The sequence below is a fragment of the Haliotis rufescens genome, unplaced genomic scaffold (assembly GCF_023055435.1).
Source record: "Haliotis rufescens isolate VD_foot unplaced genomic scaffold, xgHalRufe1.0.p SCAF_38, whole genome shotgun sequence".
In the NCBI taxonomy this organism is placed as follows: domain Eukaryota; kingdom Metazoa; phylum Mollusca; class Gastropoda; order Lepetellida; family Haliotidae; genus Haliotis; species Haliotis rufescens.
In genome coordinates, this window is record NW_025964090.1 from 4,107,651 (window position 1) to 4,134,658 (window position 27,008).

At 38.9% G+C, this 27,008-nt stretch overlaps 2 protein-coding genes across 3 annotated transcripts in view; one reads left to right on the plus strand and one right to left on the minus strand.

Annotated features, from left to right (window-relative positions):
* The first annotated feature begins 4,199 nt into the window (after positions 1-4,199).
* Positions 4,200-21,060, plus strand: LOC124113794 (fucolectin-like). Of its 2 annotated transcripts, none has more exons than XM_046474313.2 (4): positions 4,200-4,388; positions 17,611-17,823; positions 18,243-18,485; positions 20,650-21,060. In XM_046474313.2, exons 1-4 carry the CDS (start codon positions 4,337-4,339, stop codon positions 20,880-20,882), a joined length of 741 nt encoding a protein of 246 aa, XP_046330269.1. In that variant the 5' UTR covers positions 4,200-4,336; the 3' UTR covers positions 20,883-21,060. The 2 variants fall into 2 exon arrangements, with proteins under 2 accessions (XP_046330269.1, XP_046330268.1); XM_046474312.2 differs by lacking the exon at positions 4,200-4,388 and adding an exon at positions 13,537-13,793.
* Positions 21,061-21,118: 58 nt separating this feature from the next.
* Positions 21,119-27,008, minus strand: part of LOC124113779 (lactase-phlorizin hydrolase-like) — a 40,273-nt gene continuing 34,383 nt past the window's right edge. Inside the window, exons 20-22 of the mRNA XM_048381361.1 lie at positions 23,878-24,013; positions 23,258-23,442; positions 21,119-22,021 (exon numbers count right to left, since the gene is read on the minus strand). Coding sequence (XP_048237318.1) covers positions 21,804-22,021; positions 23,258-23,442; positions 23,878-24,013 — 539 coding nt within the window. The 3' untranslated portion in view covers positions 21,119-21,803. The remainder of the gene's footprint in view (positions 22,022-23,257; positions 23,443-23,877; positions 24,014-27,008) is intronic.

Consider the following 27,008-nt stretch of genomic DNA (forward strand, 5'->3'; position numbering starts at 1 on the left):
AGAACGTGGTGAGAGGTGTCAGTTGCGATTTGATAAACTTTTATTTGAAAACGGGAAAACTATTACATATGATCTGGGAACAAACTCCCCTGTGCAGCTCGCCAAAACACAACCGCGTGCACATGCGCTGAGACAGTCTGCACGATACTGCTGAGAGCTAGGAGGATGGCCGGGATCCGCATGGATGTCTTTCGTTCATGTCATGGAATGTGCATGGTTTGAGGAATAAACTTAATAACTCTAGCTTTGTCAGATTTTGCGAAAATTATGATTTATTTGCATATCTGGAAACCAGGAAATGTTGTTCAACAGAAAACTTAGAAAGTTCGTTTGAACAGTACTGAGTGTATTTGAACAAGCGTGACTACAACTTAGTGAGGAAAACATTAACTAATGTGATAAAACACATGAACACTTAATTTAGTGACTGTATATTTCTTGTGTTAGATTCAAGTTTCATTGATGTTCAGAAGGATATTCTTTTGTGCTTTGTTTACATTCATCCTGATAATAGCTCTTTGGTGACAGATACCCGAGGACTCGGAGGTATTGATTATTTAGAGTACTGTTTACTAGAAATGCTAAGAGATTACCCAGACGTTCATGTTATGATGGCAGGAGACTTTAACGCACGCATTGTGTTACTGCCTCACTATATATTATGTGATGACGATATTGATTACATTCAATGTTTACGTGACATGAACTATGAAAGTGACGTCTTCTCAATTCTAAGGAAATCGAGAGACGCTTACGTTAATGACTTTGGAAAAAAGCTTATCGCTTTCTGTTGAACATACGGTATTCACTTTCTAAATGGGCGTTTTACCAGCGATGCACAGGGATCATTCACGTGTTTTGCAAACACTGGGGCCAGCGTTGTCGACTATTTTGTTGCTTCAACTGATTTATTTTATTCATTATCAGACTTTACTGTTCAGACACGTACTGAATCAGACCATTTCCCAGTTACTTGTAGTCTTAAGTGTAGACCTAATGTGGTAAAACCTGCAGATCAAACAGAAAAAAGTGTTTCAATACCGAAATATATATTGCGCTCTCAGAACGTTGAAATTTTATGTATCTTTGAAAGACAGATTACTTTAGATGCCAGTTGGAGATATATCTCAGTGTACTACCTCTTCTCAAGAGGCTGAACATTTGACATCTATAATTCAAGAGTGTGCTGAGGACAGTGGTATGGCTGTAAGCAACAGTCGTAACACTAACATTAGCAGGTGTGCTTCTTCGCCGTGGTTTGATGCAGAATGTGAAAATATGAAACGCTACAAATACAAACTGTTAGACATGTTTAGAATTAGTGGAGATATAGATACTTTAAAGAACTTCCATGTAGTCCGCAATAGATTCAGAGAAATATGCCGGCGAAAAAAATGTATTTGAAGAATCTGCTATTGTAAATATTCTTAACTCCTATAATGATAAGAGAAATTCAAAAACATTTTGGTCCGAACTGGAATTTCACCTACTGAAGCCACCCGTAACAGCACCCAGTATTGGTGTTTCTCAGTGGATTGATTACTTTAAAACTGTTTTGAATATTACTGATAATGTAACTGATGTAGATTTTGTTGCGTTCTGCAAAGCTGTTATTAGAGCCTCCAGTTAATGGCATGAATTGTCATATGTGTAACGATAAGGGTGTTGACAGTTTGCTAAATCAAGATATAACGGCTAAAGAGGTTTCAGAAGCCATAGATTCCCTCAAATGTGGTAAAGCAGCTGGTCCTGATGGTATTTTACCAGAGATGATAAAATATGGAAGTGATGTTTTAATTCCACATCTTCTAGTTCTTTTAAACAACATTCTATGCAGGGGTAGTTTTCCAGATCAATGGTCTAAACTATTATCTTCCCTCTCCATAAGAAAGGTAATGTTCATGTTGTAAACAACTATAGAGGCATTTCCTTGATGGATATTTGTGGTAAGGTTTTTTACCCAGGTTTTGAATAATAGATTAAAGCATTTTGTTAAGTTATATGATAAGCTCCCGGAATGTCAGGCTGGCTTCCGAAAAAAATAATCCACAGTTGATAACATGTTTATTCTTCAATCATTAGTGCAGAAATATTTGTCTAAGTCAAAAGGAAGATTTTACTGTATGTTCATAGACTTTCAGAAAGCTTTCGACTCTATTAATAGGGATCTTCTTTGGTTTGTTTTGCATTCAAATGGAACTCATGGGAAAATATTTACTATCATACAGGACATTTATTCTAAAACTCTCGCTTGTGTTAAAATTTCAAAGAGTAGAATCTCAGATTATTTTAACAGTCTCAGTGGTGAACGGCAAGGGTGCGTTTTAAGTCCTTCTTTGTTTTCGTTATTCATAAACCAGTTGGAAGAGGACATCAGCAGTGTGGTGGTAGAGGGATATTTGTACATGAGGATTTACTGGAATTGGTTCTTCTCTTGTTGGAAGAGGACATCAGCAGTGTGGTGGTAGAGGGATATTTGTACATGAGGATTTACTGGAATTGGTTCTTCTCTTATATGCGGATGACTTGTGTATTTTTGCAGATTCAGTTCTTGTACTACAGAAGAAGATTGATGTTTTACACATATTTTGTAACAAATGGGGTCTAAAAATTAACATGGATAAAACTGATATCTTAGTTTTTCGTAATGGTGGTAAGTTAAGGAACTACGAGAAATGGAAACTGGGGCTTATGCCTGTCAAGGTTTCTTCATATTACAGTTATATGGGTATTATATTTTCCAACTGGCTGTGTTGGTCGAGAACAGTTCAGACATTAGTCTTGAAAGCAAGTAAAGCTTTAATTCCTATAAAACAGCTCAGTTATAAACTTCGAAATATCGCTCCCAAAGTGTTGTTTAAAATGTTCGACTCTCAGATTAAACCTATTATTTTATATTGTTCAGAGATTTGGGGGGTTCATAAATGGTTGTTTCTCGAACGTTTCCAAGCGAAGTTTTGTAAAGTTTTAAATCCACAAATGTTGCAGTGCTCGGAGAATGTGGTTGATATGGTATTTATATTGATTCTTACACAAGATGTTTAATATACTGGTTTAAGCTTCTTAATATGTCTCAAGAGAGATTTCCAAAACGGTGTTACGATATGTTAGTTAGATTTGATGCCGTTGGTAGGAATACATGGGTTTCTGCTATTAAAAATATGTTATATTCTCTTGACTTCGGACATGTGTGGGAATTTCAAGGTGCTGGTGATCCTGAATATTTTATGAGTGAGTTTATACTGAGGGCTAAGGACTGTCATGCACAAACATGGTATTCTGAAGTGTCAGGATGCTCGAAATTAGAACTGTATTCATTATTTAAGACATCAATATCACTTGAACCGTATCTATTAAATGTATTGTCAAAAGAAAAGCGATGTGTGCTTACCCTTTTACGTATTGGAGAACTTGGAATTATGCATAACACAGGAAGGAGGGATGGCATCGATAAGACACTCCGTTTTTGTCCATTGTGCAAGTTAAGGGCAGTTGAAAATGAAATTCATTTCATTCTTGTTTGCCCTATTTATGAAGATATTCGCTCAAAATATTTCCCATATTTAGACTTCATTACTGGTAATTATCGTAAAGACACACTGGTTAGAATGTTAAACTCTTCTAATGTAAACCGCCTTGAGAAAATAGCCAATTATGTTAAAAATGCTATCTGTCTTCGTTCTTCTTACCTGTTAATATTATTTCATGCAGCACTTGATGTGAAACTAAATTGTATATATCTGTACGTGGGCCCGAGGCCTTATTACCGAATAAACTGATTGATTGAATTGATTGAATCAGAATTTCTGATCGGATTGGCAAAGTCAAAACAAGGTAACTTGGCCCAGAAGTTTAACTTAAGCTTCAGGTATATCGATTATCTGATATCGTTCAATAACAAATAGCTAATTCCCTTCCACTGATTTACCAACCTGAACTAGAAATAAAGGATATGCTCACATTTTCGCTAAAACCTGGTATCATTGATAGTGATTCATAAACACATGCTCTGATATAGTCGATATCTATTGGATATGGAAAGGGTTTTGTCGCTTTATTTATAGAGGTAAACGCAATTAATATTTTTCATCCTATAATTCAGTACTTTTAGTGTGTGCATTCGGGAACCAATTAAAGTTTTATTGACAAAGGCCATCAACAGAGTGTGGAAACTATAGTCATGCACCGGCTCAATATGTTAGCTTGTTGATATAGCAAAGGATATCGATGTGCTGAGCCTGATAATATGTCTTGGCTTCTGCCACATTCTCATGTTTAACTCAAGTGTGCATATTTATAAGGAAAATCATTAGAGTTGTCCTATCGTGGAGGAAGGATGTTCCTACTGAATACGGTCTTACTTCTCGCCCATGCAACATTCGTATCAGGTCAGTACATGAAAGGACATATTTTACCAAATACCATTTTTTGTGAAAGCGTATACGTTTTCGTTTTCTTAATAATAACATATTCTTCAGCGGCATATCATTTTATATTATGATTTCTTACTGGGACAAGACCTCTCTATGTTCTATGTAAATATGTGTTTGGTAAAGGTTGATTTGTGTTATGGAAATTCATATCACCATATTTTACTTGAACGGATCTTTGATCTATATGTCTATTGCCGTTATGTCATAGTACTATGTCCTTATGAGACATGTCCCCTTTACGTCAGATGTCCATTTCCACTTGGGAAATCCATTAGCGTTGTGTTTTATGATTAGATGTTAACACGATTTACTCGAACGGGACCTTTTTTGTGAGATGCCCATTGATGTTATAGTATTATATTGTACTGGGTCAAGACCCCTCCATGTCATATGAGAGGACGAAAATTCATTAGTACTACGTTATGTTACCATATTTAACTCGGACAAATTTCTCTGATCTTATTTGTCCATTCAGGAAAAAACACAAGTATTATGTTACAGGAGACCCGTGAAGATCCGGGGTAGAATAGATCCTCGGCAACCCATGCTTGCCGTAAAGGCGACTATGCTTGTCGTAAAAGGCGACTAACGGGATCAGGTGGTCAGGCTCGCTGACTTGGTTGATGCATGCCATCAATCCCATTTGCGTGGATCGATGTTCATGATATTAATCACTGGATTGTCTGGTCCAAACTCGATTATTTACAGACCGCCGTCATATAGCTGGAATATTGCTGAGTGCGGCGTTAAACAACAAACCAACCAACCAATATCAAGGAAGGGCACTTTGTGTCATATGCTTGTTTCATAGTGATAATATTAAATAGAGACAGCTTTATCTGGGAGAAAGTCCCGCCGTGACGCAGTCCTTTGGCGTTGACCGCGAATCTGGAATTCGAGCACACGATCATAGGTTTTGGGCACACCTTAGGGACAGCTCTGTACAACGAATTGCAGCGCCACTGATGTAATGTTATTTTCAATATTTTACTGGGACGAGTCCTCCTCATGTTATATGCCTATGTTCGGTTGGGAAATCAATTGGTGAGACGTTATATTACCCTACTGTACACAGATAGATGTCGTTGCATAACATATCCATGTCACGTGTTTCATTTCAATTCCATACACGATGTATTTGAGTGACCGTGAGTTAAAATTTTACATTATCGCGATGAGAACAAGGTAATTATTATTAAATACCCGTCGATGAAGGACAGTAAAACAGTAAGGTAAAAATCACAGTTCAGATGTAAAACAAACCAGGTTTAAATTGAAACAAATAATGAATCAGTTGAATAGGTAATATAAATTAGAACCAGGCTATAAACCACTAGCATCCAAAGCTAGACCACCTTACCGGGGACCATGGGGACTTACTGTGCTTTTGCTTCCTGCATGATTTATGCAATCACTCTGGTCGCCAGTGGTTGTTTGTAATGCAAACCAATATTTTTAAAAAACAAAAAAACAAGAAAATAAAACCCTAGTCAAAATTATACACTTCAATATGGATGGACTCACGTGCCACTGTTGGGGGACAATACAATTACACTACTTTAACTCCCTGTTAGGCACCGCCTTTAATATTAATGTCTGTTGATGATAGTATTACACTATTCTAAAATAATTCAAAATTTATCCAATAATTCAATGTTTCTTAAAAGGCAAGAATTAAACGAACATTGACATTAGTAAAAATAGCCTTTAATTAAGTTGAATGATACAATGTATCCCTCGCGAAAGAAAGGTCTTCACAGTCAAGTAGGATGTGCTTGACTGAAACAAGGGAAATAGAATGAAGGATCTTCGCCCTTCAATATATATTCGTGTGTAAAAAGTGTATGGCCAATGCGATATCGTCTGAAAATGACTTCGTCATGTCTACAATAACAACCTAAGTAGGTGTAACCTAATTTGGGCTTAAATTCATGAAGTTTATTTGTACCCCTGGATCATGAAACTAACTTAAGACCATATTTTGTCTTGAATCGGGGATCACGAAGCTCAATCTATGAGAACATCTTAAGTGGATTAAGACAAAATTTGTTGCAAGAAACATGGCGGAGGCTATTCGGCTCCTGCGTCGCCTCGGCGCTAAAAAGGAAATAATACCAATTCAGCGGACGCTTCGAGACTGCTTCAATTCTGTTGATATGAACAACGACGAAGAGCTCTTTGAAAGATTTCGTCGGCCTACGATTTTTTTTATCGTTGGTCTAACCGGTGATGAACTGGCATAGATTCTACCCCACTCAGCGTTCCCACAGTCTACCACCTATTATTCAAGTTTTGATATTCCTTCAGTTTGTTGCCACTGAGGCTTTTCACCTTTAAATTGCTCAGTCGTTTTGTGTCAGCCATATTGGATAGGGTTCACAAAATCACGTAAATTTCAAAATCAGCTGCGATACCTACATCCTTGAATTCCTCATACACTTTAGAATCAAATTCCAAATGGTCTTTGTCGCCAATACAAATTGTCTAGATGTAATGAAGCAAAATAAATGAGGTGTGAAAACGAAGGCTGAAAAAACTGCACTTGTTGGAAATGTAAACAAAGCCATTCGTCTAACCGTTTAACACATTGGCTCAGCATTTTCAGAATATACACGGGAAGAGAATCGTAGGAAGAATTAGGGAATTTAAAATATAAACATTGCAATGATTGGATATTTTCAACAGAACTTGTCGAAGTTCCCGTCCTGTGTGACCCCATGGCTGACGCAAAATCACGCACAACGACAACAGTATTTGTCGGAATTTCTGACTATTTCCGTTGGTTTCATTGAAAAATATAACAACAAATAACAGAACACAGATTGTCAGAATGTTTCTGAATACTTACATGTCACATTTATGTATATACAAACCCTGAATCAACGAAAGTCCCCTCGTAAAATCCCGCGCACTTTGACAGTCAACACGCCGTTTTGTAAAATTCGGTCACCGGTAGTGATGTCAAACTTCAACATATTTGTTGTACATATTTGGTAATTTCTGTGAGGTGAAGGTCCTTGAATGAAGTTCATATAAATAGTGTCCATGAATAGCCGTTTCATTTTATTAACTAAAACTGACGATTTAACTTAATCAAAATAGATATTATTTTTCATTAAATTATATGCACACATTCGATTCCTAGAAGAATTGGCTTGGTCATGGAATTCTTTTATGCCGTTTGATATACAGAACAGTGATATCCTAGGATTCGCCAGGTGCGCGTTAGTCACAAACAATTTACGAATTATTCCTCTCGTTTTGCATTATATTATCAATGGGTTCGTCCTTTTTTTAATATTGTGACCACAGGATATTAAACTGTTAACTTTATTTCTTCAAGAATTGTAAAAAGTTTAAAAATATAAGATGACAAGATGATGAGAAATAATTACATAATAATAGAACAAATACATACGCTTGTCCATTTAAGATACACTGTAAACTATCGAATTGTTTATCTATTCAAGATATTGTTTACAGTGTAAACGCAGTTTTTTTATTTTGAGTCGAAAACGCGTCAAATTCCGTTTTACACTCTTTTTCCATACAATGATCGAAAATTAGGGGAGATGTGTATGAATCAAAATACCAGTGTCGTCTTTCTCCGACATTGTCAAATACATAAAAGCAGCCATGACGTCAAATAGAATGGTGTCATTTTTAAGAAATGCATTACATTTGATTACATTACATTAGTGCTCCATTAATTATGGTGCAACATTAGTCAAATTACACTTGCACAATCAGGAGAATATTGGAATCTAAGGACTAATTTATGGGTTAGAAGATCCATCAATTTCGCTAATAATTATCTTTTATGAGTACAATTTCGTCATTTCTAATGGGTCTTTTATGCCTAATCGTATACAGTTTCAATATAGATATTTGTGTTAGAATAGTTTGGTTCCTCGTGAACAAATCACCACGAAAATGTATTGTCCTTACCCACAGCTAGTTCTCACCAAGAGACCTTAGTTACAATAAATTAGTGCTAAACATAACAGAGTAATGCCCCCTTTTCTTTGGACGCGTGTAACCTCTCAGTCGCCTTTTGACGCCTTTTGACGTTTTCGTCATTTACGGCAGGCTATTTTTTGCATTCAATTTATGTCGTTATACACACGCATATAACTCCATTTGATATGTAGTTATGTCTTTCAAATATTTAGCGGTATTTTGTTCTCTCACAGTTTCGGTAAAACTGCTAAATAAAAAAAATCGTCGCCCAGTACTTTTATCGGTGTTCGCTAACACGAGGAGAATTTTCCTGTTTTTCAACGCAGAATAAATTCTCGGACAAAATTTAGCAGTGTCTTTTTTTCAAACTGGTTTAATATTTACAGTCAGATTTACACCATCAGATAGGAAATTTAATATTCTACATCTCTGCGTAATTTTATATTTTTGAGCGCAATTCTCGCACAACCTTCACTTTTCCGATCTTATAATTAGGTATATGTACGTCAGAAAAAAAACCCTCGGCATCCAATGATTACCGTAGTACGGTTTAACGTGCGCCCGTCCCTATGGCGACGACGCCGCCTCCGTGGTCTTGTGGTAGAGCGTCCGCCCGGAGAGCGGAAGGTCCGGGGTTCGATCCCCGGCCGCGTCATACCAAAAGACGTTAAAAGATGGTACTTGTTGTTACCCTGTCTGGCGCTCGACATTAAGGGGCTAAAACAAGGACTGGTCGGCTCGGAGTCAGTATACTGTGTCTGAGTGGGGTATTCATGTTAAACTGCGGCATGGTATCTCAGTGAGCTAGCACTATAAATCGGCATCAGTCCGGACTAGTACAAGCAGCCACAGACACACACGTGCATGCACGTCGCTATATAAGTGCAATAATCTTGGACGCGACGTTAAACCCAATTTCACCTCACCTCACCTCACCCTATGGCGACGGTCTTAGACTTAGACTTAGCTAAGATTTTCAAGATCCAGTCTTAGACCGAATCTTAGCCAAGCAAAATCTTAAAAACTTAAGACAAAATTCGCGCTTAGCAAAATTTGAACTAAGACCACTTTCAAGATCCCGGGGCCAAGTGTCCTATCTTTTCTGCACCAAACCTTGCACATATTCCCCCATGCATGGTTTAAAAGCACTGTAGGGAATTGAAATGTAAGAGACATGATTCGACTTGGTAACCAACAATGAACGATGTAGTATAGGCCTGTGGCCAGAGTAATGTGTAATTCTAAAATATCAAGACTTTGTGGATGATTTGAGCGGACATTTTAAGTGCCTGTAGACATGATAAAGAATTAGAGAAAATGATGAAGTTTTTACATGCATTTTGTTTCTGAATATATCCCAAGGCTAAGTAAGGATAAGATATATGGATTAACAACTTATTTATATCAATTAGAAGCGACGTTTCGGTGTACGTTCTAACATCGTTATCAAGCAACTGATGGAACCGTAAACTAATTTTGAGCGTATCAGTGATCTGAACAAATGGAGAAGGGTTGTCTGATCCCCGCCCCACTTAGAGTTGGATACGATCGCGACTTTCAGCAAGTCTAGTGCTTTCAGGCACTTTCCCTTGAGATACTTTCAGGTGACAGTATAAAATAAGCTCTAAGAACTTGGCCTCCTCAACTACGTTGATGGGAGTCCCAAATATAAGTAGTTATGGGACCTTGTGCTGACTATAGTTTCTGGTGTTTACTAGAAGTGTATACGATTAGTTTTAGTTTTAGAAAACTTGAAGCCGAAAACAAGCGACCATTTGTGGATTTTTCTGAGACACAATTGTAGTTGTTTTTCAATGGTGTGCATGTTTTTACTTTCATACTTATATTACCATATGATGACCGATTGTGGTAAATTCCCATCTGTGTTAACTTATATCACCAAGCGAATGTATATTGTATTTTCATGTCCGGCAGCGTTCGTGAGTGCGTTCGTGTGTGCGTGCGTGCGTGCGTGCGTGCGTGCGTGCGTGCGTGCGTGTCAAAACCAGTGTCGATTGTACGATCATGAGAAATTGGTTAGGAATCTATTGATGATAGCAGATGTCCGCGAAAAGGTCAGTGTATCCTGCCCCGTCGATGGCACCGGTCACAAACACATGCACATTCAAGTGAATTGTGTAGCCGAGAATACACGAGAACGTATGGTAGAAATCAAAATAGGGAATTGTCACTGGTGAGTCAAAGTTTGAAATGTCCTCCACATGTCTACCGTAAAACATTGTGAAAGCTTTACGGAGGCCTGGAATGTTGTAACCTGGATCAAACAACTTCTGAGAAAGAGTTATATGACGCTCTTTGAAATCTTGGTAGAAAGAGCATGCTCGCTTGTACCTCCAACTTTGTGAAATGTAGACGCCAAGTCATGGTGGTGGAGGAATATTGCTTGACATAAAGGGAAATTGACTATTGGAAAGTTGAAGTTATCCCTTTTGTCATTCAGTCTTGTGGAGAGGTTTTCGTTACTCTGAATCTTTATGTACAGATCTAAGTATGATACAGATGAGGCGGTCTCACTGGTCTCCTTTATTTCTGGTTTAGGTATGTAAATCAGTGGAAGGGAATTGGCTGTCTGATGGTTATTGAACGATATCAGAACATCAGTATACCCGTAGCTTAAGTTAAACTTTGACTTTGCAAATCCGGGCAGAAATTCCGATTCATATGCACAAAGAAGCAGATCAGCAAGAACGGGATCACAACTGGTGGCCATGTGAATGCTTACTTCTACCGTAAGTGTCTTATAATGACAAATTGACCTAAACCTCTGAAGATAAATATGTAACCATTTCTGTATCATGTTTTGTGACAAAAAAATATGTATCATGGAATGAAGTTTTTTCTTGAGTTTGTCTTGTGGAATAGTGGTGTACAATGTTGAACAATCAAGAACTGAACTTGGTTCTTTACTGAGATTGTACAAAGTCAAGCAAATTTTTGAGACTCCACATATGGTATTGATTCCACTTCCCCCAAATATTTTCTGTGGATATAAACAAAGTCCTTCTTTCATTGTATTTAGGATTATGGTAAATGTTTGAGACAGGGATGTGTTGGAACCAGGAATATAACTTCTTTTTGTACGGATTTTTATGGAGCTTTGGCATGTAGTACAAAAGAGGAATGATTTGGAGTCAAGTCAAAAGTTCATAATACTGATTCCTGGTTTTGGCAAATTTCTTCCTCAGGTCACGTACTAGCTTCATATTGGGCATTGTATGATACGTCAAGCAATTAATGTAGCAATTTATGTAGTGATAATGGTTCAAGACCCTTGAAGATCCGGGGTATAATAGGTCTTCAGCAAACCATGCTTGCTGTAACAGGCGACTACGCTTGTCGTAAGAGACGACTAACGGAACCGAGTGGTCAGACTCTCTGACTTTGTTGACGCATGTCATCGTATCGCAACTGCGTGGGACCCGTGAAGATCCGGGGAAGACAAGGTCTTCCGTTAAAGGCGACTATGCTTGTCGTGAAAGGCGACTAAGGGGATCGGGTGGTCAGGCTCGCTGCCTTGGTTGATACATGTCATCGATCCCAATTGCGTGGATGGATGCTAATCATGTCAATCTCTGGACTGTCTGGTCAAGACTCGATTATTTACAGACCGCCGTCATATAGCCGGAATATTGCTGAGTGCGGCGTTAAACAACAAACCAACCAACCAATATCAAGGAAGGGCACTTTGTGTCATATGTGCATGCTTGTTTCATAGTGATAATATTAAATAGAGACAGCTTTATCTGGGAGAAAGTCCCGCCGTGACGCAGTCCTTTGGCGTTGACCGCGAATCTGGAATTCGAGCACACGATCATAGGTTTTGGGCACACCTTAGGGACAGCTCTGTACAGCGAATTGCAGCGCCGCTGATGTCAATCTCTGGACTGTCTGGTCAAGACTCGATTATTTACAAACCGCCGTCATATAGCTGGAATATTGCTGTGTGAGGCGTTAAACAATAAACAAACAAACAATGGAAATCGGATCACGCGTCACTGTCTCTGACTCACGTGCAGACACATACTACTGTTGGAGACCGTTGCGTTTGGACAAAGCTCACAACGCGATTGTTTCATTAGTTGTTTGGATGGATTAATACAGGTGTCGGTTCTAAGTATGTCATGAGTATGTCATGAGTCAGGGCGTGTCAAGAAACCTAAATTTAAGGTAAATGATATATTTTACATTGGAAGATATTTCCTTTTCAATTTTAGGGGCGCGAGTTCCACACACGGCCGCGCCCTCAATTCGTGCCGTTTTGAAGATATACCTCGATTGATCTTTGTAGCCAATTAGTGATAAATAACCACGGTATTTTATCACCCATAGACACTCATCTCACAACAACAAGTAACTGCATTAGATAATTAATGCATAGTAACACGTAAGCAAGTAACACGGATTCACAGAGGCTATGACATGTCGCTTCATGTTTGTAACGCTGTTGCAAGGTTATTGTGATTTAGAGATAAAATACTAAACAACCGAACCAATCTGTGTTTTGCAATCACTTGTAATCCATGCGCCCAAGATGAGGGTCATCTTGATTATTTTCGTCCCTATTGTCGGTCACAGGTTGGGATTCGCTTGTACTTCTTCCGAAATTAATTTACTAATTCATCTTCTGTGAAACATTCACATTCCTCGAAACCTATTGTCACTGGCATATCGCAAGTTGTGATCATGATAACGCAAAATTTAATGAAGTAAGGACAATCGATGCTTCGTCATTATATACACAGATCGGCGAATATTTTGTCTTCTGGAACAATTTGTTTCGTAAAAATCCTTTTTGATGCTTAATACAACATACGAACCATTACTCAGGCATGCCCTCAATTCAAAACCCCAAATCAATAAAGACATTTTTTCTCGTCCTCCTTTGTTGTTGCTTCAGTCAATAATGTTCTTGTGATCATCCTTATCAAAGTAAAAACATTAATTGATTAAAAAAATAATACTTTCTTAATTGCCTGATGTTGAATTTTTTAAATCCACAATGTGTAACGAGCAAATACGTTCGCTTGAGTAAGTAAGTGCATGAGTATCTTACGCCGCATAGGTAGTATTTCTCCATATATGTTTTTTTTTCTTCAACGCCACTGTCCGTAACAGACAGTAATATCCCAGTTATGCTGGCCATATGATGACGGCCTGTTGATAATCTAGTCTGTTCTAGACAAAACAGTGACTGATATCACAATATTAAACCACAATACTGAAGAATAATCAGTCTCGATTATATGACGAGAGACTTCATCAGGTGGAAAGGGCAAAACAGGGGTGACCACCAAACGATGACTCAAGGTGTCCGCGAAAAGGGCAATCCTGTCCCACCCCAACGACAGCATGCGCCATCAGCACAACCTGCACACAGAAGTAAGTGCCCGCCCGTCATCCGTTAAGAGTGAGTGAGTGAGTGAGTGAGTTGGGTTTAACGCCGCTTTTAACAATATTCCAGTTTTATCGCGGCGTGTCAGCTTAATGTGGGAGGAAAGCCCGAAGTGATGCAGGTCTCAGACGTTTACCACTTCGGTGAAACCCACGAGCACGGGTATGGTGCTGACAAACCTAGAACCATAATCGGGGCGAACCGGGATTCGAACCCACAATCTTAGGTTTCTGGCGTGCCCAAGGGACGCAACACTGCACAGCGAATCGCGGCGCCTTCGACGACTGGGCCACCCGTGCCCCCCGTCCGTTAAGAAGACATAAACTACAATTCGTCCTAGCCTGTTTTGGGTTATATTTTCAAGAACAAGTATTTGCTATTCCAAAGTTGACTCAAAACATAATTTGTACGACAATGAAGAGAAATCACAGACGAAATTGAGTCCCATCAATGTGTTCTATCTGGAACAAATACAAACAAATACTTCGTGAATAAATTTAAAGGTAAGAAGAAATAAATCACTATTCGTCCTAGCCTGTTGTGGGTTATGTTTTAAGTACAAGTATTTGCTTTTAAAAAATTGACACATCACGTAATTATAATTTGAGCGACAATGAAGAGAAATCACACAAAAATCATCCTATAATTGAGTCCCATCAGTGTGTGCAATCTGCAACAAATACAAGTCTTACTGACACAGGCCGTCAACAGATACAGAGTATCAGTACTTGCAGTCATGCATATGTTCAATACGTTATGTTGTTGACGTACAACAAAGTGTATTGATCTTACTGTGCTTACTTTAAATGAAAATCATTAAAATTGTCCTGTCGTGGAGTTTTTTACTTATATCTTGTGAGTACATGTAAAGGGGCACATTCTAGGCATATTGTATTCAATCTAATACCGTTATTTAAATATATTTTGTTTGAAATCTGTAATAAGGCCATTTTATCATGTACGCGTCTCCTCAGGTAAATTTCATTTAAAGGGCCACATTCTAGACAAATTTTATTTCAACCAAATACCAAATCCCTTTTAAAAGCGTATAAACTTTCGTTATTTTATTAATAAATCTTCAAAAGAATCTGAGGGGCGGTCGGGTAGCCTGGTGGTTAAAGCGTTCTTTCGTTACGCCGAAGACCCGGGTTCGATTCCCGACATGGGTATAACGTGTTAAGCCCATTTCTGGTGTCCCCCGCCGTGATATTGCTGGCATATTGCTAAAAGCGGCGTAAAACCGCTCTCACTCACTCACTCACTCAAAATATTCTGCAGTGGCATATTTTGTATTACTATTTCTTCTTGGGACAATACCTCTATGTTTTATGTTCTTGTGAGTTTGCGAAAGGTTATATGACCATATTGTACTGGAACGGATCCTTTTCTTATCTATTTGTCCACTTCTGTTATGCTACACTACTACATCGTTCTGAGACATGTACATGTCCCCTTTACGTGTGATGTCCATTTCCAGTAGGGAAATCCTTCAGCGTTGTTTTATATAATGATGTTAACACATTTTATTTGAACAAGATCCTTTTGTGTGAGATGCCCATTATTACTGTTATGTTATGGTGTCATATCGTACTGGGTCAAGACTGGAATACTGATAAAAGCGGCGTTAAACCAAACTCACTCACTCTATTTCATAGCATGAAGACGTCCGTGGCATTTAAATGACATTCTCAAATCGAGACTGTTGGGTCTCATAAAGGTTAACGTATATGCCAATGTCCAGCAAGTAGGTTCCAGTTCAAGTTCATGTCTACATACGTCCTTGTGGGTTAGGTTATATTTCTCATATTTCTCTAGGCTCCCATGGGATATAGCTTACAATCGCACGACTAGCAGGGAGGCTAACATGACAGCCAAGTCACATTCCTATGTCTAGCAGACAAGGAAGTTATCTTTAAACTTTTTTTTTTGACGCCTCAACCTGACCGGGATTCGAACCCACAATCTTAGGTTTCTGGCGTGCCCAAGGGACGCAACACTGCACAGCGAATCGCGGCGCCTTCGACGACTGGGCCACCAGTGCCCCCCGTCCGTTAAGAAGACATAAACTACAATTCGTCCTAGCCTGTTTTGGGTTATATTTTCAAGAACAAGTATTTGCTATTCCAAAGTTGACTCAAAACATAATCTGTACGACAATGAAGAGAAATCACAGACGAAATTGAGTCCCATCAATGTGTTCTATCTGGAACAAATACAAACAAATACTTCGTGAATAAATTTAAAGGTAAGAAGAAATAAATCATTATTCGTCCTAGCCTGTTGTGGATTATGTTTTAAGTACAAGTATTTGCTTTTAAAAAATTGACACATCACGTTATAAAATTTGAGCGACAATGAAGAGAAATCACACAAAAATCATCCTATAATTGAGTCCCATCAGTGTGTGCAATCTGCAACAAATACAAGTCTTACTGACACAGGCCGTCAACAGATACAGAGTATCAATACTTGCAGTCATGCATATGTTCAATACGTTATGTTGTTGACGTACAACAAAGTGTATCGATCTTACTGTGCTTACTTTAAATGAAAATCATTAAAATTGTCCTGTCGTGGAGTTTTTAACTTATATGTTGTGAGTACATGTAAAGGGGCACATTCTAGGCATATTGTATTCAATCTAATACCGTTATTTTAATATATTTTGTTTGAAATCTGTAATAAGGCCATTTTATCATGTACGCGTCTCCTCAGGTAAATTTCATTTAAAGGGCCACATTCTAGACAAATTTTATTTCAACCAAATACCAAATTCCTTTTAAAAGCGTGAAAACTTTCGTTATTTTAATAATAAATCTTCAAAAGAATCTGAGGGGCGGTCGGGTAGCCTTGTGGTTAAAGCGTTCTTTCGTTACGCCGAAGACCCGGGTTCGATTCCCGACATGGGTATAACGTGTTAAGCCCATTTCTGGTGTCCCCCGCCGTGATATTGCTGGCATATTGCTAAAAGCGGCGTAAAACCGCTCTCACTCACTCACTCACTCAAAATATTCTGCAGTGGCATATTTTGTATTACTATTTCTTCTTGGGACAATACCTCTATGTTTTATGTTCTTGTGAGTTTGCGAAAGGTAATATGACCATATTGTACTGGAACGGATCCTTTTCTTATCTATTTGTCCACTTCTGTTATGCTACACTACTACATCGTTCTGAGACATGTACATGTCCCCTTTACGTGTGATGTCCATTTCCAGTAGGGAAATCCTTCAGCGTTGTTTTATATAATGATGTTAACACATTTTATTTGAACAAGATCCTTTTGTGTGAGATGCCCATTATTACTGTTATGTTATGGTGTCATATCGTACTGGGTCAAGACTGGAATACTGATAAAAGCGGCGTTAAACCAAACTCACTCACTCTATTTCACTATCAAGACGTCCGTGGCATTTAAATGACATTCTCAAATCGAGACTGTTGGGTCTCATAAAGGTTAACGTATATGCCAATGTCCAGCAAGTAGGTTCCAGTTCAAGTTCATGTCTACATACGTCCTTGTGGGTTAGGTTATATTTCTCATATTTCTCTAGGCTCCCATGGGATATAGCTTACAATCGCACGACTAGCAGGGAGGCTAACATGACAGCCAAGTCACATTCCTATGTCTAGCAGACAAGGAAGTTATCTTTAAACTTTTTTTTTGACGCCTCAACCGGCAAGACATGTAACAGAATCACTGCTTGAAGATATGCCATTTGTTTCCAACACAACATATTGTTTTCAGGACATCCACCATGTCCAGCAGTCCCTCATTTATGTTTCTTCTCTTGAATCTGTCAGGTATCCACAATCGAGCCTTAGGCAAACCCACTAAATCTTCAAACTTCACCAATAACAAAGGCAAAGCAGTAGATGGCAACAGAGAAGCAGCCTTTTCAGGGAACTCGTGCTGGGAGAGTCAAACCGGGGACATGCAGCCCTACTGGATGGTTGACCTACAAAGCTTCTTCTTACTGGACTACATTACCATAACCAACAGAGGGGATTGTTGTGGTAAGGACACATTACCCTATACGGGCCTATGTGGCAAATATACTAGACTAGAAATATCAGCCACTTCCTTGAGATTCACACGTTGTATCCATGTGGGGAATCGAAACGAGGGCCGTCGGTATGGCACTTTCATAAATGGACTTTCATGGACTGTTTCATTAGTTTTGTCAAATGACTTGTCTATGTTATCTCAAAGCATAAAAAAGATCATACTTAAGTCACTCAAAAACATAGTTATATTAGACAATAGCATAATGCCGTGGAACAACCTTGTATGAACCACTAGCTCTATGAAAACAGCGTACGCCCAGACTAGTACATTTACACATGTGCATAATATACGTGAAATAATTTTGATCGCTTTTGTAAGCCCTCTTTCAACTCACCAGTTGTGCTCAGAATTCCTCTGCATCTTCCAGGTGACCGAATGCATGACCTAAAGATTGAGGTCTTCGCGGATGACCCCGTACTGGAACCATCGACCCCATCACACCTTTGTGCGATGTATGATGGGCCAATGCCTGGTGGTGCAACAGAAAATATCTCATGTTCTTGTGCTGCCCAAGGGCGTTATATCAGAATCCGGGGTCTGGACAGACGGGACGAAACGGATCTACTAACACTGTGTGAAGTTGAAGTGTTTGAGAGAACACCTACAGGGTGTAAGTATTTCACTTTAATCTATAAATAAAAGCCAGGAAACCATTTCAATATTCATAAGAAATGTCTAGGAAAAGCAGAATCCATTGTACGATTCCGACTGTATCGTAAGTTTATGAATCACTATCAAATGGCCATAACAGGTGTCCGCGAAAGGATTACACAAGCAACAAAACCCATTGCATAACCATAATGGGCGGTCGGGTAGCCTAGTGGTTAAAGCGTTCGCTCGTCACGCTTAAGACCCGGGTTCGACTTCCGACATGGGTACAATGTGTGAAGCCCATATGCATCTGGTGTCCCCCGCCGTGATATTGCTGGAATATTTCTAAAAGCGGCGTAAAACAATACTCACTCACCATAACCATAAGAATTCTCTGGCAGAGTCCACTGTACGATTCCGAGTTTACTATTAATAAGCATATGTTTATGAGTCACTATTAACTTGTGATGACAATGTGGGTTCGCGAAAGACAAGTGTTCACCTGAACACACGCTGGGACATAGCGTACAGGTCAAAATAGGGAATGGTATCAGTCCTCATTTTGGTAACTGAAGGGTCAAATTTGGAAATGCGCTCCACATGTGAAACTTTTGGATGGCTTTACTAAGCCCCTGAACGCTGTAACCCTGATCAAACAACTTTTCATCAAGAGTTGAATGACGTTCTTTGCAATGTTTGTAATTATGTTCGATCGTACCTCAAAAGTTGTGAAATGTAAACACCAAAGGCTGGAGCTTTGCAAATGTTCCTTGATATAAATATATGGTCGGAATCGAACAATTGATTCTGTTTTTTAGATTTCTTATGGTTATGGGAAGGGTTTATTTCATTTAGAAACCGATCTCCTACACCCTTGTCTTTTTGATTGAAAATTGTGAAGTTTACTGGTGCATATGTTGGCTGAATCTGTACCACATGCATGTGGTTCTTGTGTATTGTTCTCAGTTTGGAGGCATTGTTATCCTTCAAGCATGAAGAATCATATATACTCAAAGGCAATAGGTTAACATACCAAAAAAGAGAATCGTTCAAAGTAATACACTGCCATGGATTTTTTATCACGTATTAATAACAATGTCTAACGATACAGTAACAAGCAAATGTCTACACGAGGCGCGCTCCTGACATGTGCAATGTCACACAAGGCATGTTCACGTATTCAGTAGCGAGTGTGTCCATCTTGTGCCATGATGAAAACCCGACATGCCTAACTGAGGTCACTTAACGTCGAAGATAACCTGGAGTTCTTACAATGTTGTTTGTGAATTTGGATGACGTTACAAACGTCGTTCCTTTTCATTCCAGCCATTTAAACGGTCAGGGGATGTTGCAGACCAGGGTAACACATTAACATTTTTCTGTATAAGATACTGTTGCAAAATTCTACCAACGTCTTGTCTGGCATTATTGTGCTGCCATAGATGCAAAATGCCAAAGGACCCTTTGGCAAAATCTATTCTCGATATCTCGCAGCATTCAAATTCACATCAATCACAATCATTTAGTCCTTCCTGTAGCCGTTATTCCCCAGATCATAACGCCACCATCCCAAGCACACATGGACTGGATATCCCATATTCTATATTTTTGCAAAATAAAACCCAATACCACCGACATTTGGTTGGTTGTGTTTCCTCGAGTTTTTTTCATAAACATATTCCCTGGTTCAAATCTAAAAATTCATATAATGTCTTGAAAGTGAAAAAGATCCAAGAACTGTGTCATTGCGTTTACAGATGCTGGTCATAAGAGGCGAATAATGAGTCTGGTGGTCAGGCTTGGTGATTAAATGAGTGAGTGAGTGAGTGAGTGAGTTTTGGTTTTACGCCGCTTTTAGCAATAATCCAGCAATATCACGGCGGGGGACACCACAAATGGGCTTCACACATTGTACCCATGTCGGGATTCGAACCCGGGTCTTCGGCGTGACGGGCGAACGCTTTAACCACTAAGGCTACCCGACCGCCCCGGTGATTAAATGAAAAATATGTCATCGGATTGTCTTGCTCAGACTCGACTCGACCATTAACGCCGTTAGACGACAAAAAACAAAAAAACAAAATCGTCTACATATTACAAGCTGAGGTTTTAAGAACTAGACTATTGTTATTGTATATGTCAGATTCTAGATTCATTGTCTCTTCCTAAAACTGTCTTCATAGGTTTCAGCACCGACCTTCATCGCATGGTGGGAACAAGGTATGTCGGGGATGTAATCCAAGTTGATGTCGCATCTGCAGCTGATTGCAGCACCCACTGCATCTACAACAGAACCTGCATCGGCTTCAACTACAACTACAACACTCATGGCTGTGAGCTGAGAGTGGGATCCGCCGAAGCATCAAGTGTTATTGGATGGTTTTACTTCTTCAAACGCCCATGTCTGTTAGAATAGGACTGGTTAGATACTAAGCTGCCATACTTCTTGCAAGCTTTTGTTTAACGGATCACCAGATTCATTCAGGCGCCTGTACAACCACATGTACAACCAGACGGATACAGTAAGAGATTTCCCAGCAAAAACTTCGTGAATTACCTTAAAGTTAAGAGGAAATAAACTGCAATTCGTCCCAGACTGTTGTTAATTATAGTTTAAGTACATAAATTTGCTATTCCATATTTAACTCATAATGTAATTGTACGAAATGAAAATAGATCACACAAAAAGTCAAGACAGTCGATTTATTGTTGGAACGACGTCAAAAAATACCCCCTGGAGACCAGGTTGGAATAGGCCAAACATTATTCATATTATTATAAGAAGCGACTAAATTATAACGGAGACGAAATAAACAAAACAAACTTCCATCCTATGCAAGATATAAACAGTGGATGGCGTCATGTTCTTTATTCGAGACAATGCAATGATATAAATCCATGTTGGTTACGCGAACATCGCAGATGATGAAACCAATGTGCAAACAAAAAGGAAATAGATGTTTAAAAGTCAAAAGGCGTGACAGCGTGTGGAAAATCTTTGATTTTCCAGTGAGACTTTCCCGATATACGAGTGTAACTATATAAATTGACCCTGTTCATTCTTTGAAATATTTACATATGTACGCATGTCTGCTTATTTGGTCATTGGCAAAGACAAAACATTCACGTATGCTTACTGTCAAAATATATCGAACATGGTTTGGTAAAGTACCTGTGTGTGGAAAATGCAAATGTCCTACAACTCAACTACTAGTGGGTGGTTCTGGGGCGAATGTGTATCAATAAACTAATGGTATGATAGAGAGAAAAATGACAATCATAAATCCTATAAAAGCAACCAAAATGTGATCCTGGACATTCGTCCCCAGTGACAAACCTAGGTTGTAGAATTGTGTTTCCGATGCAAGAACCCATTGTTTCGAATAAGACTACCATAATATATTGACGACGTTTTAGGATGCCAATCTCGTTTTGGATCGGTAAAATTGACGTAGTACAGACCAAAAGCAACGCTGTAGCCGTATTTCCACTCGAAGCTGTCGGTGAGGGTGTAGGCCATGTAACCACGAACGTCAACGCCGTCGAGTTGTATAGCTGAAATATGTAAAGGTAACCGATTTCTGGTGAGCGTCAAATAGACGTTGTCGGTGATGTCGCAAAAGAGCTGCACAAAGTTTCAATTCTTCGCCATGCCAGAATCCGATTTCAAGATTGGCCTCAATTTAAGATGATGACCCTTGTTGTGTCAGCATCTTAACTGTGTCCGTGGGTTTGATCAGTATAGTAAACTCTGCCTTACTTGAAGCTTGCGCGCAGTGATATTATTTGAATAGTGCTCAAAGCGGCATGAATCGAAGCCTACATTCTCATATAGCACCGGACCATGCTATAGTCGTATTATATTATATAATGTACAAATGGATCTTGCATTAAACGTTTTGTATATACGGTACGAATATATTTCAGTGTGCAGACGTTAAGTAGAAACCACACGACAGGAGTGAGAGAGTGAGTTTTGTGTGACAATACTGAGGACAGGGTTTCAATATATCACGGCGCCTCAGGTTAATCAGCTTATTGTGGGAGGAAAGACCGCAGTGATACAGGTTTTAGACATATAATTACCACTTGGGTGATACCCATGAGAACGGGTATGATGCTGACAGACCAAGAATCATAATCAGGACGAATCAGGAATTAGAACCATGATCATAGGAATGTTACCCTGCACGTCAGCAAAACAACTGGATAACTTGACACTTTCCTTTGTCTTGTCTTGACACTTGTCTTCTTTCTTTACATTGTATGAGGTTCACTATTTAGTGTTAAATTATTAAACCAAGTCACCTTAATCATTCGCTTTGTGACATAGTCCCTTTGTTTCCCGCAAAAGAGATATTACATCTTTCGTGGGAAACTTCTGATGAATGGCAGGTTATTATATTTATTTAAGTATCTACCAAAGCGAAATGATTTGTTCAGCCCTCAAACGGTCAATGAAGATGGAATCTTTGGTATTCAAAGATAGCATTCGAGTCCATTCAAGGTATTCCGCTACCTTCACAGTTTAGCAATGAAGGAGTAGTGATATTACATTACTTAACTGTAAACTGTGTAACGCCAAATCCCTACGCATATTGTTCGTGCAAGTCAACGGCCTTCTTTGAATACAGGTTATTCTGTGATAAGCAGAAATTGTTTGCGTGTCCATAAGGACTTAAATAACTTGGCCAGAATTCTTTTCACAATTTCGGGAATGTACAAGCACGCGTATGGTATAATTAGTCATTCGGACAACTGTCCCATAACAAGTACTGGAGTCACAGCTACCTTTCAGTACTTCATTGGTGTGGGACTTCATGTACTCCACTCTATCCGTGTCATCAGTTGTACCTGGCTTGTCTGATACGCCGTTACCGGTAACATAGACGGGGATGTTACCATACCGCTGTTTGACCCTTCTCAGTACCATCCTGATTCCCTTGGGGTACATGTGAAGCCGTGGACAGTTAGTACTGAAAAGTGAATATATAGTTGTAGTTGTATCCACATGTTATCCTCTTTGTCATGAAGGGGCGGTGGGATAGCCTAGTGGATACAGTGTCACGACGAATGCCACGGTTTGTTTCCCACATGATGCAGTGATTAAATCTCATTTCTGGTATCTCCCCGTGATATTGCCCGAGAATTGCTTCAGTCGGCGTAATACCATACCTACTGTGTCGCTTACTGTGTCACATATAGCTATGTTTGTAAAAAATAAAAAGTAGACAAAAATCATGTGCTAAACATCATCTTCTATTCATTTAATACCTTCAGAAATGTGTACATTATTTTCTTGAATCATCTGGATATTCAGATGTAATACGAAAAATGACTGGGTTGTTGAAAATTATTTAAAAGTAAATCATGTGAAACGATTTTCATAAAACGTAAAACTAAAGCTTCACCTTGCCATTGATGTGTTTACCGACACCGTGACGGCTCTGTCGTCAGTGATGGAGGGTGGGGCGGTGTCGTCGTTGTGACGTCGATCCTCCACTATGTTGGTGGTGTAGTAGCTGATGCCGAGGAAGTCAGCCGAACCTGATATAATGAACAAACAATTACATGTATGTAAAATTCAAAACGTCAACGCCAGATGAAAGATTCGTCTCGATTATCTGCCGAAACAGATTCGATTCGGCGTAAAAGGCAAAATAGAGGTGAAATAATACCTTCTTCTTCGGCATAACTTTATGACTTGGTTCATTAAAGCCAACAGACCATAGCAACATTATATATACTCAGAAGGTCAATAAAATAACGACAGAATATTTAAATAACAGCATTTGTATTCAGTGAAATATGGTGTACATGGCTAATGTTTTTGTGGGCCAGTGACAACAAAATGCGATAACAGTCGCCACCAAATATGCCAAGTAGTGTACAAATCAACCGCGCCACAACATATTTACACCTTGGCTCTGCATCCTTTCTCAGAGTTACAGCTACAGCTTTACCAATGAAGATCCGGGGTAGAATAGGTCTTCAGCAACCCATGCTTGCCGTCACAGGCGAATATGCTTGTCACAAGAGACGACTTACGGGATCGGGTGGTCAGACTTGGTTGATGCATGTCACCGCATCCCAACTGCATGGATCGATGCTCATGATGTCAATGATGTCATGATTGTCTGCTCCAGACTCGATTATTTACAGACCGCCGTCATAAAGCTGGAATATTGCTGAGTGCGGCGTTAAACAACAAACACACAAATACAGCTGCAGCTCAGAAGCTCTTGGCGTCACTTAGAAGCTTGTGGTAGTGCAGTCCACAAAGGCTCATGTGCTTCTGATATTACCCATCCAGACATCGTCTCCAACAGTGGCGAGCTTCCAATGCTGCTGGTTTGACAGGCTGGTACAAAGCAGCTGGTGTAGGGGAAATGGAATCATTTGTTTTAACTTTCATAGTGAATAATTCTTTGCGTGCCTCATGCACTCCTGAACAGATACTGGTCCGATCATACTTGAGAGCCCAAAACGCTTAATGACTGGCACCATGTTCCTCACATCCTGTTCGGTCGGTACATGTACATCACCAATGCAACTAAAACTCGGTCTTTTATTGATGTGGTGTCATTCTACACTTATGGTTTGGTTTCGTCCACGTTATTTACCGACGCCATATTGCTTGACAAACAAATGCGCACAAACAAATACGCATTAGAATGATATTTCATTCCTCAATATGTATTATATTTCCCACAAACAAGGCAAGTTCGAATGTCAAAACTTTCTGATATTCTAGCAATTTGCAATGCTGACTGATATGCTGAGTGGAGATGACGTTACCAATGGGAATTTGAGGTCAACCGTTGCTTCTGACGTTATCAGAACATAGCTTAGAGGCCAATTTTAACATAAAACAAAAATCTGTCCAAACCTAACAAATATACCGTTCAGGATTAGATATTTAAAACCGATTTAATAGGAATTTTGGGGGGGTATTTGATGTAAAAAAATTATCTACTGAGGTTGTTGTCTTAATCATATGTACTTAAACACAAGGCTTTCTTTGACACATTTCCAAGGACATTTGTCTGAAACATTCGCTTCTAGAGTTGGTCAATATGTAGTTATGTGAACTTACCTGTATATCAAACATCATATAAATCAACACAGGTCGAATGGAAGACCCCTATCTGGTATCCAGTATGACAAACATGTTCATACAATGTGTAACTGTGTCCACTAACAAGGTATTGGATGACTGGCTTCTTGTCCAATAATGCCCCTCGGTATAACCACATGGCATCATTAATAAGATTCATGTTGTGTGATCGAAAGTCTGCCTTGCGTTTGCTTGTTAACTTTGTATACACAAAAGCGTCATTAATAAACTATGTCTGCATTTTCAGTTAACTGTAATTACCAACATCACGAAACACTAACTTTTTCCTCGACATATAACGTGTCTAGCAGGGAGGTATTATTAAACATGAGGCAAAACTATTTAAAGAGATATTTTATGGAACCAATTACTTTAAGAAATTCCATCAAATGCCTACAGCTAGTGTTAATGTTAGTCAATTATAGCTGGAGAAGATATATTTCCCTGCAGAAACTCATTACGCTAATGGAACCAGAATTGGAGTCGTAGGTTTGCATTTCTTGGATATATTATTCAAATTATCAAAGAAAAAATTAAAAAATCACCGAATGACATGTTTGTCTTCGTGTTTTGTTTAGCCGAGAGTACATAATATTTATTGATGAAATGTATTGTGTTACGTTGTATTCTCAAGTTGATTAAAGGGACATTTTTTATAAATACGTTTTCGACTGTTGTACTTGATATTGACCGGCAGCCATTAGTGGTAAAGGGACCGGATATTGTTTCAAATTGTTTACGGAAACTCCAATTCAAAAGAAAATTTTATTGAAAGGTAGGCGCCTGTTAAATACGCATGTGTTTAATATCCTGGAACATTTTGTAATATGTATTCACAATATTAGAAATTCATTTTACCACATTTTTAAAACGTTGAATTTTTAAATTCAAAGATATGTATTTTGACATATTAAACACTTGTGCATTACTTTTGTCAAGTCATTATACTACCTTAACATGTTCCCTTTTTAACATTTTGTGTACTTTGGAAAGCAGACTCTTCAACATTTAACTGTTTTCTTTTACACCACTTCAACACTTTTTAAGTTAGATATAATTTATTTCATCAATCACTTTGAAAGATATACATGTACCTAATTCAAGAAAATAAGACCTTCAACTAGCGTCTGGTGGCCATCTTGAAATTGGCTGTCATATTGGACTTTTCTGATTGGCACATATCCAAAAATGGTGATAACCCCAACATCTAATATAATGCCAAGTTTCATACTTTTTAACACAAAGTGCACAGTTTGTGCACGGAGTGTCATCTTATTAATGTGCAAAGCTCAAAGTGACATAGGTCTTAGTGAGTGAGTGAGTATGGTTTTACGCCGCTTTTCGCAATATTCAAGCAATATCACGACGGGGGGACACCAGAAATGGGCTTCACACATTGTACCCATGTGGGGAATCGAACCCGGG

Excerpts from the sequence above, each read along its gene's own strand:
- LOC124113794 (XM_046474312.2), top strand. The coding sequence starts at position 13,658 with ATGACGAGAGACTTCATCAGGTGGAAAGGGCAAAACAGGGGTGACCAC. Across the intron at positions 13,794-17,610 it reads AGCACAACCTGCACACAGAA|GTATCCACAATCGAGCCTTA; the intron begins GTAAGTGCCCGC and ends TGAATCTGTCAG. Across the intron at positions 17,824-18,242 it reads CAACAGAGGGGATTGTTGTG|GTGACCGAATGCATGACCTA; the intron begins GTAAGGACACAT and ends TGCATCTTCCAG.